Source organism: Lathamus discolor, chromosome 1 (assembly GCF_037157495.1).
Source record: "Lathamus discolor isolate bLatDis1 chromosome 1, bLatDis1.hap1, whole genome shotgun sequence".
NCBI classification, from domain to species: domain Eukaryota; kingdom Metazoa; phylum Chordata; class Aves; order Psittaciformes; family Psittacidae; genus Lathamus; species Lathamus discolor.
In genome coordinates, this window is record NC_088884.1 from 164,014,792 (window position 1) to 164,033,073 (window position 18,282).

Here is an 18,282-nt window from a genome sequence, read left to right on the forward strand (position 1 = left end):
CGCCGGTTTGGATGGAGCTTTTTGCTGGGAATCAAAGACACTCGGAGCATGGGATAAGGCCTTAACAAAATCTAAGTCAAACAAACCCAAACACGAAGCAGAGGGGTTCTCCCACCACCCCCCCTCTCTTGTATTTCCTGGAAAACCCTCATTCCCAGCCCTTTCTGTGTCGGGAACGGCGTTGCTTTGGCGCTTGGGACGTTTGCGCTGTTGCGTTCGGAGGATGCCGGAGCTCCAAGAAGCGGGCACGCTTCCCATCCCTTCCTCCTCTCCGCTTTATCCAAGCGGATCCTGGCTCCCACCACCCTGCCCGCTCCTTTCCCTGCTCGCACGGGTCCATCCTGGAGTTGCTGGAAAACCGAGCAAGGAACCCAGGAGAGCTCGGAAGTGCAAAACAACCGTCACGAAAAGGGGGCTTCGCGTGGAGAAGCATCAGCCCCAGCTTCGTGGTGGGGCTGTGGATGGAATTAGCGATGGAGAAGAGAGGATACAAGGGGATAACCCCAACCTGGCACCCCCCAAGCGATAGGAACATCGGGGGCTGGGGGGTGGCAATAGTGTTACTTCCTCAAGAGCAGAAAAAGCCATGTTTCACCCCAAAACACACATCAGCAACACAAACACCTCCAGAGCCTTCCAAAGTGCCACTACCCGCAGCCAGATCGATAGTGGGGGACGCTCGGGAGGGGGACATGTGGGGTCCCCACTTTTCGGGGGCGAGGAGCCGATCCCAGCCCTCCCATCCCGACCGGACCATATAGAGTCAAAGAGCAGCGCTGGAACGGGATGGGGCAGCGAAGGGAGGATTTAGGGGGCCCAATGAAGCCAAGGAACCCCTCACCCATCATCCCACATCCATGCACCACCCTCCCCGTCCCCCCCCCATCCCCTTACCTGCGGGTCCCGCGGCCCCCGCCGGGGCGAGCAGCAGCACCGGTAGCACCAATAGCGCCAGGACGGAGCCGGGGCTCCCCAAAACCTTGTCCCCGCGGCGGGGGGCGCCGGGCCCGGCCATGCCGCTGCCCGCGGCCGTCACCGTGGCGCCCGCCGCCCGCCCCGGGCCGGAGCCCCCGTGCCCGAGCGGCGGCTGGAGGCTGCAGGGGCGGGCGGCGGAGGGAGGGAGGGAGGGAGGGGGCCGGCATTGTTCGCCGTTATTTATTGCTGCGGTTCTTGGCCCAGCCCGGCCGCGTAATGAGAACCAGAGCGGAGGCGAGCGCGGCTCCCGGGCTCCCCCCGCCCGCATCCCGGCGGGACACGAGGGGTACGAGGGATGGGGAAGGGGGGAAAAGGGGTTTGGGAGCCCACATCCGCCAGCCCCGCAAGGGAAGAGGGGCAGGGAGGCGGCTGTGAGCATCGGGACGCGGCGGGGCTGGGGTTGGTGTTCGGGTGAGTGAGGCTTTAGGGGTATCAAAGAGGAGGGAGGCTCGGCTCAGCGAGGGGGGCTGCGGTGCTGCCATGTACAGATGCATGGACACACAGGGATACGGGGACACATGGACACACTGGGATACGGGGACACATGGACACACAGGGATATGGGGACACAGGGACACACAGGGATACGGGGACACATGGACACACAGGGATATGGGGACACAGGGACACACAGGGATACGGGGACACAGGGACACACAGGGATATGGGGACACATGGACACACAGGGATATGGGGACACAGGGACACGACAGGGATATGGGGACACATGGACACACTGGGATACGGGGACACAGGGACACACAGGGATATGGGGACACATGGACACACAGGGATATGGGGACACAGGGACACACAGGGATACGGGGACACATGGACACACAGGGATATGGGGACACAGGGACACACAGGGATACGGGGACACATGGACACACAGGGATACGGGGACACATGGACACACAGGGATATGGGGACACAGGGACACACAGGGATAGGGGGACACATGGACACACAGGGATACGGGGACACAGGGACACACAGGGATATGGGGACACAGGGACACACAGGGATACGGGGACACATGGACACACAGGGATACTGGGACACATGGACATAACAGGGATATGGGGACACATGGACACACAGGGATACGGGGACACATGGACACACAGGGATATGGGGACACAGGGACACACAGGGATATGGGGACACAGGGACACACAGGGATACGGGACACAGGGACACACAGGGATACGGGGACACATGGACACACAGGGATACGGGGACACATGGACACGACAGGGATATGGGGACACATGGACACACAGGGATATGGGGACACATGGACACAGGGATATGGGGACACATGGACACACAGGGATACGGGGACACATGGACACAACAGGGATATGGGGACACATGGACACAGGGATATGGGGACACATGGACACAGGGATATGGGGACACATGGGGACACATGGACACACAGGGATATGGGGACACATGGACACACAGGGATACGGGGACACATGGACACAACAGGGATATGGGGATACATGGACACGTGGACATACAGACACGTAGACATACACAGGGACATGGACACAGAGTCAGAAGCACAGAGACACAGATAGGGACACAACACAGGGACATGGGGACACACTGACATGTGGACACTGAGACACAGTCACACAGACACAAGGACACACAAACACAGACACAGGGACACACATGAACACACAGAGACATGGATGCACACAGAACCAGAGTCACGCAGAGACACACATACGGACACACATTGGCACACATGGACACATACAGACATACACAGATGGCACTTTCTCTGCTCCATTTCGGCCCTTTTAGGTCCTTTTCTGGGGTCACCCCCTCTCTTCCCATCAGGATTCATCAATCGTTATTCAAATCCTACTAATAATGCTGATTAACATTCATAATTAAAGCTTTGCAAATGATTTTACTCTGGAGATGAGGACACGACACCCTCACCCAACAGGCTCCAGGGACCTCTGGGGACCCCTACACTTTGGGAGAGGAAGGGATAGGATAGGATAGGATAGGATAGGATAGGATAGGATAGGATAGGATAGGATAGGATAGGATAGGATAGGATAGGATAGGATAGGATAGGATAGGATAGGATAGGGGATTTACCTAATCATAATCTCCCCTCTGGCAGATTAAAGCCATTCCCCTTGTGCTGCCCCTACAGGCCCTTGTCCAAAGCCCTTCTCCAGCACAAAAAGCACATAAAGCCAGTCTTAGCAGCACAGCCAGAGCCCTCCTGGCACTCAACCGTGGGCTGAGGTCCCGGTAACAGGGCACGCGGATGCAACCAGCAGATGCAGACATCTGGACAGCATCAGTGAGGCTCCCCACAGCACCTTGAAGCCCCCATTAGCCCAAAAGGCAGTGTTCCTGAGGTGGCTTAATGCCATTTAGCAGCACCTCACTGTCACCACAAGCTCTTCTAAGCATCTTCTGCCCTGAGTCGAGCTCTGCAGGGTACCAGGAAGGACTCTCTTAAGACCATCTCCTCCTAGAGCTCACCACGGAGGGGCTGTGCAGGTCCCACTGCTTCCATGAGAGCACAAAGACTGCCAAAGGGGAAGTGACTCCAAAGACTAAACCTATGGAAGGGTGGTTAGGACGTTGCTGGCCCTGTGCAGGGACAGGCAGAGGTTCAGCAGTGCCTGTACATCAGTAGCCTGGCACACAGCTCAGGAGAGATCCCAGCACAGCAAGGTCCAGAGGGATGAGGCCATGAAGAGCTGCAGGGCCCTGCCAATGTCTTTCCAAGAAAGGGCCATTGGTGGCAGGGACTGCTGTGCAGGGGTGAGCCAGGGGTGGGATGGAGCAGGGGCCACGAGCCAGAGAAAGCCCTGGGCAGCCAACAGACTCCATTCATCCCCCAGCAGCTCTTTACTGCCTGTTATGGGATGGGTTTAACTCATTCCTCCACTTTCTCAACCAGTGCAAAGTGCTGAGAGCAGCATTTGGGGATGGAGACCTGCAACAACAGGACAAGAGGGCAGCAGCACAAGAGGGACGTGGAGCTGTTGGAGCGAGGCCAGAGGAGGCCATGGAGATGCTGCAAGGGCTGGAGCGGCTCTGCTCTGGAGCCAGGCTGAGAGAGCTGGGCTGGGGCAGCCTGGACAAGAGAAGGCTCCTGAAGGGGAGACCTGAGAGCAGCTCCAGTGCCTAAAGGGGCTGCAGGAAAGCTGGAGAGGGGCTTGGGACAAGGGCCTGTAGGGCCAGGCCAAGGGGAATGGCTTGAACCTGCCCGAGGGGAGACTGAGCTGAGCTCTTAGGCAGAAGCTCTTCCCTGGGAGGGTGCTGAGGCGCTGGCACAGGGTGCCCAGAGAAGCTGTGGCTGCCCCATCCCTGGCAGTGCTCAAGGCCAGGTTGGACACAGGGGCTTGGAGCAAGCTGCTCCAGTGGAAGGGGTCCCTGCCCGTGGCAGGGGTTGGAGCTGGAGCAGCTTTAAGCTCCCTTCCAACACAAACCAGTCTGACTCCAGTTGGAGGCAGAACTCTCTCTGCCTCCCACCAGCACAGGGAACCTGAGTGTAGCTGTTGGCTGCAGAGACGTGCATGGCCCCCCAATGCCTGGTGGTTTTCCAGACCAAGTTACAAAAGGCCTTTTTGTGCACAGGAACAGGCGTTCTCCCCCTCTCCACAGCCCCCATCACTTGATACCTCTGCTGACAAAAGCCTTCAGAAGCTGCCGTGGTCTGCAGCTGGGTCACAGCCTGGCAGCTGAGCACCGAGCCAGGATGCGTGTGTCCGGAGTGAGCCAAGAGCAGCACGTGTGAGTAGTGCTGATCACTCACAACTGTGGAATTAAGCCCAGGGAGAGCCCTCGGTGTCTGTTTCCAGGGCATTCCAGGCACTCACTGTTCATAGCCATGGAGGTGGTGACCAGCACACGCAGTCCACAAGCACTCAGGAAGGTTGTGGGTACCCACACGTTGCGTCTTATACCACAAACGCCATCGCTCTGAGCCTGTTACGAGTCCTTCTGTGAAGGACAAGGACAGTTGGAAGGTAGGAAAAGGACAGTTGGAAGGATGACAGCTCTATGACGTTCATAGGGACTTCTGCCCTGATAGAACCCCCCAAAAAGCCTCCTTAGACCAAATGTCACCCAATGTCCTGTTACAACGGCTACATAACCTGGATACAACCACAGGAACTCAGCTCCTCGAGGCCCCGTCATGCGGCTGGCACACTGCTTCCTCCAGATCCAATTGGTTACCTTGGAGTCCAAGGGACTTACTTACTCCTCTCCAGAGGCAGCTTGGGGCTCGCTACTCAGCAGATGACTCAAGGGGACCTGGCAGAGGCCAGCAAGTCAGGTCCCAATGATTCCTGGGATGTACGGATCCAACACAGCTCTGGGAAGATGACTCTTTTCCATCATGAAAGCAACTCCTGATAAAGCTAGAAAGCAACAGAGCATGGCTCAAATGAGATTGCGTTAAAGCCCTTCTCCCCTGTCAAGACCTCTCCCAACTGTCTTCATCAGCATGGAATTTGGGTGCCTTCCAGAAGTGCATTAATCAACACGGCTCTCATTTGTCACGCAGAGGCCATTCACCCTCCCGCAGGGTCCAATTTGGCTCCGAGAATTCCCTTTATCTGCTGACGGAGGGAGGAAAATAGCAATATAAATTGAACTTTCAAACCTTGCCTGTGTGAACGAATCCCGGCTTTTCCATTTACAGCAGCTCGGGAGAATTCCTTCTCCCAGGCCACGATGAGCATGCCCAAGGACTCCAGGTCACACTTCCAAGCTGACCAACTAAGAAACACAGCCTAAAGGAAGAGGTATATTAAGATCGTCTTTACTGGATTAAAGGTGGGGGTTGGAACGGGATGATCTTAAGGTCCTTTCCAATCCTAACTATTCGATGATTCTATGAAGTTTGACCTGGATTATAGGGAGGTAATTCCTATATTAGGTTCATTGTTTCAGGAAAAGTGAGTTATAAACCAGGATGGATAAGTGGAAGAGATTAGCTCACCTGGCTTTTGCACAGAACAGGGCAATGACTAAAAGACTCCTCTTCATTTAGTTGTGTTCTCCTACAGGCACAACCACTAGCAAATTTACCACTGACAGACAGCAGAATTCCTTCTGGGAAGCAGTCTTCCAGGAATCAGCCACTCTGGAGCAGGCCATACTGAAACAGATGTACAGTAACATGACTATGTTCTGCAGCCAGCTTCCAAGAAGTTCACAGAATCAGGGAATGGTTTGTGTTGGAAGGGAGCTTAAAGCTCCTCCAGCTCCAACCCCTGCCACGGGCAGGGACCCCTTCCACTGGAGCAGCTTGCTCCAAGCCCCTGTGTCCAACCTGGCCTTGAGCACTGCCAGGGATGGGGCAGCCACAGCTTCTCTGCGCACCCTGTGTCAGTGCTTAGGATCACCCCAGTCCATGTGCAGCACCTTGCACTTGGCCTTGTTGAACTTCGAGGTTCACACCAGCTTTTCAGCCTTTCAAGGTCCCACTGGATGGCATCATCCTTGCAATTGGCTTCCATGGCAATGCTTCCCGCTACCAGAGATGAAAGAACATGTGCCAGACAACATCCATTTGAGCCCCATCACTGCCTGATGTGGCAGATGTCTCGCTTGAGGATGGTTCCCCGTAGAGAAGGCTCCAGATACACCCACCAAGAACCACAGGACTTGTTATGTTGTTATAAATGGTCCATCAGGATGGGATTTACAGCACCAAATGTAAAACTAGTGAAAATGGTCACGAAAGAGGAAATGAAAGGTGCTTCTGAAGGGCAAATAAGCCTCTTCTTTTAAAATGAGGAACTTTTCAAAGCATTAGGTGGCTTTTTACACCCCTTTCCTCCACTGTTTCCTCACCTTGTCCACCTCTACCCACACATCCACCACACTTCTCACCTCAAGTTCAGTTTGCAGACAGCACATCTAGAGGTGATCCAAAGCCAAGGAGCTGTTACTGCATTTACTTGATGACGAACAAGGTATGGATGGACAGTGACCATTTCTGCTTAACCAAGACCAAAAGGGTTAAAAGGAATAGCTCTGCCCTCTTTAAGCTTCCAAAGATCGGCAGATTTACCCTAAAAGTCTTTGTGCAGCAGTAGATGGAGATGACTCCAGGCTGGAATCCACACAAGAAAAGCACAATTTCCTGAGTTTTTGGAAAGAGGTTTTGAGAGTTGGAACCACTGACTCCCAATGTCAACAGTCTCCTTCCATAGAGCTATAAACAGTGGAGGCTTTGCAGCCAACAGGAGCTTTATCTGACCTGATGACAACGAGGAATGGGGGTGAGTCAGCTCCGCTAGCATCCCTCGTGAAGAGATCCAGGGGAGGATGGAGGAGAACACAGCGCTGAGATCTGCATCCTTTAAACCTGGCCTGATGTTCACTTGATTTCCCCTGGAATTGCTCACTCCTCTGGGCAGAAAAGTCAAACAATCTCACGTTGTTCCTCTAGAAAACTCTCTTCTTCCCTGTGTGCAAAGAGAATATTTGCTTTACATGTCAGAAAGCAGAGGGTAAACTCTTTGTGAGGCCCCAGACCAGTGTAAAACATCCGAGCCCAATCTCCACATCACATACTGATCTACTGAAGCATGCCTGAGCAGAAAATGCTTAACAGAAGCAAACACTTCCACCCTCAGAAAGGGAGAAGGCTACAGTATTATCACCAAGGGAGCAATTACTTGCTGCTAGAGCTCTCAAGCTGCACCTCTTAACTCACAGGATGGCTGTTGGGTAACTTTGGTACTCGGTGAACACTGTTAAGCAAGGTAAAACATTAAATAACCCACAGCAGCAATTTGTTTTGGAAGGGTTTACAGTGAATAGTGCCTTCCTCAGCTGAGGATGGTGCTCAAGGAGTGTAAAGGGACTGCCTCTGCCTTTCTTCCATCTGCAATGCACTTGATTAGTGGCCTCTCTGCTGTTGTCAGGGAGCAACAGGCACAGGACAGACATTTCAATACAAACAACCATCAGAACTGTGTTATCTGCCTGTAAGAAGACTTCCAGGCATCCCCTGAGGCATCGGCGGGGCCCTTAAGCTCTGTTTTTTCATCAGCTGAAAGCTTTAAAGCACGTTGAAGCAGCTGACTGGCTTTAAACAGGCACTGAGTGAGGCAAGATCTTGTCAGGACTCCAACACAACTGGATTTCTTGAAGCAAGGGAAGAGTCTGTTCATATGGATATCAGAGAATCTGCAGGAGAAATCACAGCACCACCAGGTTTTAGCACCTTCTGCTTCAGCAAGGCTGCTTTCAAGCCCCGGAAGAGCCTCTGAAAGGCAAAGCATCGACTTTCATCCAAAGGACAAGATAGTGGAAGGAGCAAACCGGTAAAACCAGTGTTTGAGACAAGGTCTAAAGAGATAAGCCATTCCCTGAGCTGATCTATCAGCCATGTGATGCTGTATTAGTTTTAAGCTCCACTTTCAACTTAAGATTTCTAAGACCAGAGCAGCTATGGCCTCCTGATGGTTAGATCATGGGTTCGTGGTAGTTGGGGGTTTTGCACTCCCATATGAAACATGAATCTTACACTTGACTCTGGGATGGAATATAAGAGCAGCTTTAATACCATGTGGCTCCATCAGCAGAGGCTATAGTTCAAACACTACTCTGCCAAATCATTGTCTAGTATAATCTAGTGTAGTTCTATTAATCTTTAAGGGAATCATATTTCCCATCATTTAAAGACTTGATGCTTTACATCCCAACATGAATGAGAGGGGTGACCCTCTGGCAGGGCTGGACCATAGGCACCACTGTTTGCCAAGGGGTGAAACAAGAAGCTCTGTGACATCCCTAGTGAACATAAGAAGTCAAACTCTCCGAGCTGTGCCTCCCCCTGTGCAGAACTGGGCGCACCACTGGTTACAGCTGCTCCCCAAAGTGAACTGCAGCGCACATCTGAAGTACAGAAGATAGGAAACCACTGCTCGCACCCACTCGGTTTTCCTCAGATGTCTTTTCCTGTTTATACATCAGATGTATCCATTGTGATAAGCAACTGAAACTGAGACTTCAGGCTGCCGTCACCAAGCAGCACAATCTTTATAGATCATCTTCTGCCCCTGAGATGCTAGTTAAGGGCACAAGAATACTGTCAGAATGCAAACATGGAATGAAGCAAAGGGGACTCTCCCAGGCGAGGTTAAAGCTCCCCATCATCATAAAACATCTTCTCTGATCAGACCCTCCTGGCCCATACAGAAAGACAGAAAACCAAGTGAAAGGGCAGTGAAGTCATGAACCTTCCACCCTTTCAGTTTCACGTCCCCTTTAAACAGCCATTACAGTCACCTTTAAGCTTTCCTTAAGAGTAAGAGGTGGTTCCAGCCCAGATGTTGCCCATATGACCGCAAAGATACATTCAGGATAGCTGCAATGATTGCTACAAATAGACCTTCTGTTGTTTATTTAAGGGGCTTTTCAGTACAAAACATTACAAGTGTGTTTTCTACATTGAGAGAGGAAATAAAAACCCTACAAAATCGTGAAAACCAATTGGAAATAAGTATGTATAAAATCGCTTTACAATCAGTTATAAATACATTGTGAGCCGAGTAGTTTCAAACTGTGTTCACTCCCGAAGTGCACATCACTACAAAAAGAGTCCTTTATTTGAAAACCTGCCATTCCCATCAAATCACTGATTCTTAAATACAGAGAGATGATATTAGTACAAAACCAACACAATTGAATACCACACAGCATCCTCTGCACACATATTTACTGCTTTATCTCTGGCACATCACAATCTCCTGCCTGCTGCAAGGTTACCAAGCAGCAGACAACTTCATTTGAAGAGATCTCTATCAGTTCCAAGGCACCTTCCTCCCCAAGACACGGTTGGTGATCTTCTGCAAGATAAAACCAAAGTGAGAGATGAGTATTAATCCTCTAAGCATTAAAACCACTGCAGGTGATGTTGTCTGAAGAGAGTATCAGTGTCAGATGGTGAGAAACAAGTCTCAAAAGTCAGAACACACCCTGACATTTGCTGACAGACTCTTCCCCTAAGTAACCCTAATGCGTGTCTTGCCTTACACTGCTTCAGCTTCTCTAAGGTCTCCCCTTCAGGAGCCTTCTCTTGTCCAGGCTGCCCCAGCCCAGCTCTCTCAGCCTGGCTCCAGAGCAGAGCTGCTCCAGCCCTCGCAGCATCTCCATGGCCTCCTCTGGCCTCGCTCCAGCAGCTCCACGTCCCTCTTGTGCTGCTGCCCCAGAGCACAGCAGAGGGGCAGGATCCCCTCCCTGAGCTGCTGCTCACGCTCTGGGGGTGCAGCCCAGCACACGGCGGGGGGTTCTGGGCTCAAGCACACGCTAAAGCCGGGTCATGGGGAGCTTCTCCTCACCCAGCACCCCCAAGTGCTGCTGCCCAGGGCTGCTCCATCCCCCAGCCTGTGTTTGTGCTTGGGATTGCCCCCACCCAGGGGCAGGACCTTGGTTTTGGCCTTGCTGAACTCCATGAGGCAATGACACCAACACCATTCTGTTAACTCAGCCGACAGCTCAGTGATGTTTTGAAACATGGAATACGTATGACATGGTTTTAGGGAAGTGAAAGATAAAGTAAGAGCTTTGGGTAACTCATGTATTACTCACAGCTTTGGGAATCACAGCCACTACCTGACGGGACCTTTTGCATCACAGAGATGAATGCAACAGGCAGCTGAGCTCTTCTATACACACACCCACATGCAGAGTATGCAGTGTGTATACAGTATATAGTACACACACATAGTATATTGGCACACAAACTGCAGTATGGAATCTGTCCCCAGTACTTCACAAAGGCTCAAAAGGGCTCAAAACCCCTCATGTCACAAAACCTCCCATCAGTCCTTCATAAGCTCCTTTGCAATCTAATAAGCAAACCTTCTAGAATCAGATTCTATCTCACCCCTTTCCCCTCCAGGAAGCCACTACAGATCAATAAACCCCAACGTGTTGCTGACAGGAGGGAACTTGTAGCCAAGGGGATGAAAAAACAAACACTGACATGACAAACCACTTGTAAAGCAGGAAGCAGAGCTCAATTCAGCTCCGCACCTCTAGAAGCCTGGGTTTTTCCCTTTGGGGTAGTGACACCTTGTGGCTCCTGTCTAGAATAGGCTCTAAAGGATAGCCACGACAGTGGTTGATGTGGCTGAATGCTAGTATAGAACCATAGAATAGTTAGGGTTGGAAAGGACCTCAAGATCATCCAGTTCCAACCCCCCTGCCATGGGCAGGGACACCTCACACTAAACCAACCCACACAACGCTTCATCCAACCTGGCCTTGAACACTGACAGGGATGGAGCACTCACAACCTCCCTGGGCAACCCATTCCAGTGCCTCACCACCCTCACAGGAAAGAATTTCCTCCTTAGATCCAATCTAAACTTCCCCTGTTTCAGTTTTAACCCGTTACCCCTTGTCCTGTCACTACAGTCCCTGATGAAGAGCCCCTCCCCAGCATCCCTATAGGCCCCCTTCAGGTACTGGAAGGCTGCTATGAGGTCCCCACGCAGCCTTCTCTTCTCCAGGCTGAACAGCCCCAACTTCCTCAGCCTGTCTTCATACGGGAGGTGCTCCAGTCCCTGATCATCCTCGTGGCCTCCTCTGGACTTGTTCCAGCAGTTCCATGTCCTTTTTATGTTGAGGACACCAGAACTGCACACAATGCTCCAGGTGAGGTCTCACAAGAGCAGAGTAGAGGGGCAGGATCACCTCCTTCGCCCTGCTGGTCACGCTCCTTTGGATGCAGCCCAGGATCCGGTTGGTTTCTGGGCTGCGAGCGCACACTGCAGCCGGCTCATGTTCATTTTCTCATCGACCAGCACCCCCAAGTCCTTCTCTGCAGGGCCGCTCTGAATCTCTTCTTTGCCCAGTCTGTAGCCGTGCCTGGGATTGCTCCGACCCAGGTGTAGGACCTTGCACTTGTCGTGGTTGAACTTCATAAGGCTGTCATCAGCCCACCTTACAAGCATGTCAAGGTCCCTCTGGATGGCATCCCTTCCCTTCAGCATATCAACCGGACCACACAGCTTGGTGTCATCAGCAAACTGGGTTTTTAAGGAGTAAAGGCAAGCACAGAACTTTGCTATCACCTTTATGGTGTTTTCTCCCATGCTCCCTGTTTACAAACTCACTAAACCTAAAGGAAAAGCCTCTGGAATGGAACAAGTGCTCAGATCCTCCTTCACTAAGGCAGAGACATCCCCACCTCCCCAGCTGTTTCATCAGTGCTCCTCTGCCAGGTATGAATGTTTTCTCAGCAGAAAGTCAGCCAAGCAAATACGAGCACAGCCTCAGGCACTCCAGCACAGGATGTCTGAGCACACACTTTCACAGCAGTTCAATCTGCTAAGCTGCACTCCGGAGTGCCTGGGACACAAGTCCATCCTTTCCTCATCCTGGAGATGGGAAAATGCCAGCCTGTCAAAATCCAAAGAGTGAAGGACCAAGAAGCATAGATTCATGGAATGATTTGGGTTAGCAGGGACCTTAAAGATGATCCAGTTCCAACCCCCTGCCACAGAGAAGTTTCAGTAAGGACAGTTCATGCCACTAAGCACTGACCTGAGAGTCAAAGACAGTAGTGAGAGTCAGAGAACATGAGTAACGAGACTCAGAATATGCCAAATGATCTTGGAAGACGCTGTCCCCTGCTAGGTTTGGATAAGGCACAGCAGGACTCCTCTAGGTGACTGCAATTAAAGCAGCAGCCAGATCTAGCCCAGAGGATGGACCTGCTGTTCTACACCAGCAGTTCACCAACTTGCCGCTAAGAGATACTCAGCCCACAGTTTGGGTACAGCGCTACACATCATTACAATGACACCACCCTGCTTTTATCCAGCTTTTGTACCAGCTGTTTTCTCCTCCTAATACTCTGTGGCATCTTTGGAACCATTCCACAAAATCTATGGTCCTTTCTTTCCTGCACAATCAGATCTGCTTCGAAACTGATGCTCTCAGCAACACATTAACCAAATTCGAAGCAGCCCATTCACTGCATTTACAGCTACTCACTACAACTATTCTGTATCAGACAAAGAGGTTACAATATTTACTGCACTGAATCACCAGCCCTCTTCTAATCAAAACCATACTTACACACAAAACTCCTGATTCCAGCTGACTATGCTACTTCAAGTCAATGCCTGCCAGTGTTCATTAACCCTTAAGACTTTACAGCATCTGAGATTCTCAGACTAGTGAAAAAAACACTTCCTGACTATGCCCTGCGGAAGCATAGCATCAAAATCGAGTCATTCTAGTGGTAAATGCCTATAATCAGATTAGGTATTCTGGATAATGCATTGTGTTACAATCCCTGGCTATACAAATCCAATTTGTTCCCAACAAATACCTAACCCCATTATCCCAGCTCTGGTAGGACATCTCAGCCAGGAAAGCGTTGCAATGCTAAAAATGAAGTGCAGCTTAAGATCCAGAGGAAAAAGAAATCAGGTTTGGTTTTTTAATGTCTGCCCTTTAACCACTGAGGTTTATAATGCAGTTTATTGCGTGCTGCAAGGCCACATTTTATGGTGTATGGGTTAGTTAAAAAGCCAGAAGATAAGGCAGGTTAGAACCTCAGTGTGTGCATTGCAAACTGTTGCTTCTCGTCTTTAGGTCATTAACAAAAGTCATAAGAGAAAGCTCAAGCATGTGGATGCCTGGAACAGCTCAAAAAGTGATACACTGCTGAGTTCTGGAGATGCACTTCTCAGAAGGAACAAATGGGCCTCCTGTTTTACCAGGGCACTTATCACATCACTGTGTATAAAGTGATACTGCCTGATACACAGAAGTAGTAGATAAAGAGATGTGTGCACATGGGAGGACCCAGGGACAGAAGATTCTTTCTTGATATTGATTGTGCTTAACCCCCATGAGTCTAGCACAGGGTTCTTCAATCTCTATGTCATTAATTAGACACCCAGACACAAAGCACGTGTTCCACAGCCCAGACAACCAAGGAGGAAGAGCATCAGCAGCAGTTTAGCTGGAACAGAAGCAGGGCTCTCTCTGCTTCATGGCTGTATAAGGCAGGATTCAGCAGAGTCCAGGAGTAAAATGGGCCCTCCTCTTTGCTTCTCCTGCTCCCCAAAACCCTGGAGTGTTCACCCTACACCTTTGCTCTGCTGCTGGTTGTGGGGTGAGGCACCAGTATAGAGATTACTCTGGAACTGCTTGGATAAGTGTTTGTGGCTCAAGGTTAGCCACACCATGCTGAGGTCAACAGTTCTGGTGTCCTCAACATAAAAAGGACATGGAACTGTTGGAACAAGTCCAGAGGAGGCCACGAGGATGATCAGGGGACTGGAGCACCTCCCGTATGAAGACAGGCTGAGGAAGTTGGGGCTGTTCAGCCTGGAGAAGAGAAGGCTGCGTGGAGACCTCAGAGCAGCCTACCAGTATCTGAAGGGGGCCTATAGGGATGCTGGGGAGGGACTCTTCATCAGGGACTGTAGTGACAGGACAAGGGGTAACGGGTTCAAACTTAAACAGGGGAAGTTTAGATTGGATATAAGGAGGAAATTCTTTCCTGTTAGGGTGGTGAGGCACTGGAATGGGTTGTCCAGGGAAGCTGTGAATGCTCCATCCCTGGCAGTGTTCAAGGCCAGGTTGGATGAAGCCTTGGGTGGGATGGTTTAGTGTGAGGTGTCCCTGCCTATGGCAGGGGGGTTGGAACTGGATGATCTTGAGGTCCTTTCCAACCCTAACTATGATTCTATGATCCTTGGCTGATCGGTGCCAGTGTGGTAAGATCACCCCACGAGCTGCACGCACACTTAATGGTGAAACCCACAGGCCCCAGAGTCAACAAATTCCCACTGGGACTGCCAGTTCTCCAATTGGATCAGAATGAGGAATGACAACTCAGGCTTTGTTAGCCATGGCTGTGAAGTTAGCTGTGAATTGTGCTCTTGCTGTAGGTGGGTTTAGCTTACATGTAAGGGCAAAACCAGCAACCTTCAGTTCAAGGAAGCATGATCCTCCTTTAAACATGCTCCATCATCCCTCTGTGCTGCCCTCAAGACTCTCCACCTGACCTTCTTTGTACCCTTTAATCAGGACCAGGCTTCCCTGTCTTTTCTCCATACACCCTGTGTATGGAAAGGATTCCAGGGGGATTTTATGTTCCAAGTTGTGTTAAGCTTGACTGCTTTGACCCTGATTCAATGCCAATACATCCTAACCACCTAGAAGCTGCAAAACAATACCACAGAATTGAGATGCAGCAAATAGTTCTATAATGTTTGTGAACAGAAAGAGAGGTCTAGAATGCTCCAGTGTAAATACTCAAGCAGAACACCTACTGTCTTGTAAAGCTGGGCCTTCAGGCGATAGGAGTTGTATTCCATTTTCCTATTCTCTTCCTCTCGCTTCTTCTGCACCTCTGGCAGCTGCTCATAGATCCTGCAGTGTAAAAAGGACAAAATATTGACTTTAAAGGAACTTACTGATATATATACATATATATATTGATATATATACATATATATATATATAAATTAAACCAGCCTCTGTTTTATCATCATATTCTGTTAAATGTTCTTGACCACCCACATCATAGAAATATTTATTTGGGGGTTTACTAGCGTCACACAGGGAAAATCATGGAATGGTTTAGGTTGGAAGAGACCTTAAAGCTCATCCAGTTCCAACCCCCTGCCACGGGCAGGGACACCTTCCACTAGAGCAGCTTGCTCAACTGTGGAATACGTAGCAGTTGTGATACTGGAAATTCCCACATCCCATAATGCCTTTCTATCACAAGCAGCATATAACACATGAAAATGACCATACTGCTTGTATGATTACCCATGTAGAGTTCCAGTATCTGCAGTACAGAACAGCTCTTGCTTTGCGCCTGGTTATACTGATCTGAGCAACATGTTCATCCACCAATCGCAACATCATTATCACAATTAATAACCTGATTTTAGCTCTATTTTCAGCATTCAGCGGCGTTGCCCTGTTTAGGTGAAGGCTTAGTCTTTTCAAGCACTGAACTCCTCCCATTCCGGAGCCAAACAGCAAGGAATGCTTGGAACTGACTGTCTCATCCCTGGCAGTGCTCAAGGCCAGGTTGGACACAGGGGCTGGGAGCAAGCTGCTCCAGTGGAAGTGGTCCCTGCCCATGGCAAGGGATTGGAACTGGATGGGCTTTAAGGCCCCTTCCAACCCAAACCATGCTATGATTCTATGAATAAAAGCTGTGTCATTCCAGTCTGGTTCATGGACTACCGCGTGAAGGAGGGACCTGAGGGCGAGGATGGCACTGTATCGCTCCCACTGCCTTCCCCAAATCTTCCTTCAAGATCATAAAGCTTCCCTAATTTCATGGCAGTGGTTGCCAAGAAACATGCAGCTTTAAAAACACTGTGGTTTGCAGGAGGTGGAAATGAATGATGTCCAAAAATGTCAGTCCTGTAATATTTAAAGCAAGGCACATCTTATAATAACTCATTTCTTAAGATGCTGCTTTGATAATCAGCAAATAGAACAAAAACCTCCAGCTTGTTCTGGATACGGTATTTGTGGTGTTGCTTTAATACCATCTCACCATTCTCTAAAGGCTTTCACCGTTCCAGGTGAAAAGGATCAAGACGAACCCCTCCCGACCCATCCCACCATAAGGATGTTTAGAGCAAGAAGCAGGCAATGCAGAACTGCAGTAAATTAACTGAAACTTATTTTCACTGCTTGTAGGTAATTTGCCATGAGAAATTCCACTTATACCCTCGCAGAGAACAAGGCAAAGCTTCTGCTCTCATTAGAGGTGTGGATTTCGGAAGAATGGTACAGAATAAATTACTTCTCAGCTCCAACTGAGAGCTGGAGCATGACAGCAGCAAGAACAGAGAGTCACCAAGTGAGACTGCCTGAACCAGTCTCCATAGAAATCCTGCTGATCTGGGGTATTACAAAATCAGGGTTTCCTAAAATATACAAGTTCAGCTCCGTCCACCTCACAGTCCAAGTGACCTGCACCTGAATCCTGCTACTTCAGCTAAAACATGTGGAGGTTCCTTGGGGAACTGATGTATTTACCACAGTCACCACTTCTGCCACCTCTCTACTGGCATCCTAAAAGTACCTTTAAATGCCAAAGGCTATTGAAATAAAACATCCTCGATTCTCCCATCATAGGGGTTTGTTAAAAATGTATATATTGTGAATATATAAAAATCTATATATTGTGAATTCCAATAGATAGTAAATCAGGGTGCAACTGAAGTTAAGGGACCTCTGGAGGTCACAAAGTCCAACCTCCTGCTTGAAGCAAGGGCTAACTTCCAGTCTAGATAAGGTTCCTCAGGCCTCATCCTATCAACTTGTGACTGTTTCCAAGGATGCAGGCTCCACCGGCTCTGTGGGATTGTGGTCCAGCACATCACCACCTTCCTCCTGAAGAATTGATTTCCCTGTCTCCAGTTAGAACTTCTCTTTACTGTAACACACCACCAGTACTACTTGTCCTATATCACCAGGTACCTCCAAGAAGAGTCCTCCTCTGCCATGCTCAATACCTGTTCTGGGAGGGAATCACTGCTGCCAGATGCTCACCTTCACCCTCCTCCTCCCCAGCCAAACTCTGCAGCTTCTCCTCACACACCTCTGATAAGATGCCTACATCTTGCATGGAAAAAGCTGAGCTATCCCCCAGAGTAAATTCTTGGACTTCAGATACAATTCATCCATCTCCCTACCCAGATCACTTATCTATAGAATCATAGAAACACAGACTGGTTTGGGTTGGAAAGGACCTTAAGGTCATCCAGTCACAACCCCTGCCATGGGCAGGGACCCCTTCCACTGGAGCAGCTTGCTCCAAGCCCCTGTGTCCAACCTGGCCTTGAGCACTGCCAGGGATGGGGCACCCTGTGCCAGCACCTCAGCACCCTCACAGCAAGAATTTCTTCCTTATATCCAACCTAAATCTCCCCTGTTTCACTTGGAACCCATTGCCCTTGTCCTATCACTACAGTCACTGATGAAGAGACTACCAAACCAAACCAAAACTGATGAAGAAACCACCCAAACCAACACGTTCTTAACCTCACCGTTTAGATCTTTGAACCATTTCACTCCTTGGAATTGGTCTTCTCTTTTCTCTAATGAGAATACCTAAATGGGAAGTTTTGAGAGAGGAAAATGGTGAACAAATCGCACAAAGAACACTCCTGCAGGAATATGACTCCTGTAGAAGTTATGGATTCTTATAGTTAAGGAATGGTAATACCTTAATTTAAAATACAAACACCCTAAAGTTTACTGTGGAAAGCCACTGGTTCCTGT

At 50.0% G+C, this 18,282-nt stretch overlaps 2 protein-coding genes across 9 annotated transcripts in view; both read right to left on the reverse strand.

The window, feature by feature from the left end:
- Positions 1-1,076, reverse strand: part of ADAM33 (ADAM metallopeptidase domain 33) — a 30,961-nt gene extending 29,885 nt beyond the window's left edge. For all 3 annotated transcript variants that reach the window (XM_065662288.1, XM_065662297.1, XM_065662306.1), the window contains exon 1: positions 895-1,076. In XM_065662288.1, the coding sequence (XP_065518360.1) occupies positions 895-1,015 (121 nt within the window). In that variant the 5' untranslated portion in view covers positions 1,016-1,076. The remainder of the gene's footprint in view (positions 1-894) is intronic.
- Positions 1,077-9,374: 8,298 nt separating this feature from the next.
- Positions 9,375-18,282, reverse strand: part of LOC136005126 (centrosome-associated protein ALMS1-like) — a 64,612-nt gene continuing 55,704 nt past the window's right edge. For all 6 annotated transcript variants that reach the window (XM_065662338.1, XM_065662328.1, XM_065662320.1 and 3 more), the window contains 3 exons: positions 18,048-18,111; positions 15,297-15,396; positions 9,375-9,842 (listed from right to left, as the gene is read on the reverse strand). In XM_065662338.1, coding sequence (XP_065518410.1) covers positions 9,798-9,842; positions 15,297-15,396; positions 18,048-18,111 — 209 coding nt within the window. In that variant the 3' untranslated portion in view covers positions 9,375-9,797. The remainder of the gene's footprint in view (positions 9,843-15,296; positions 15,397-18,047; positions 18,112-18,282) is intronic.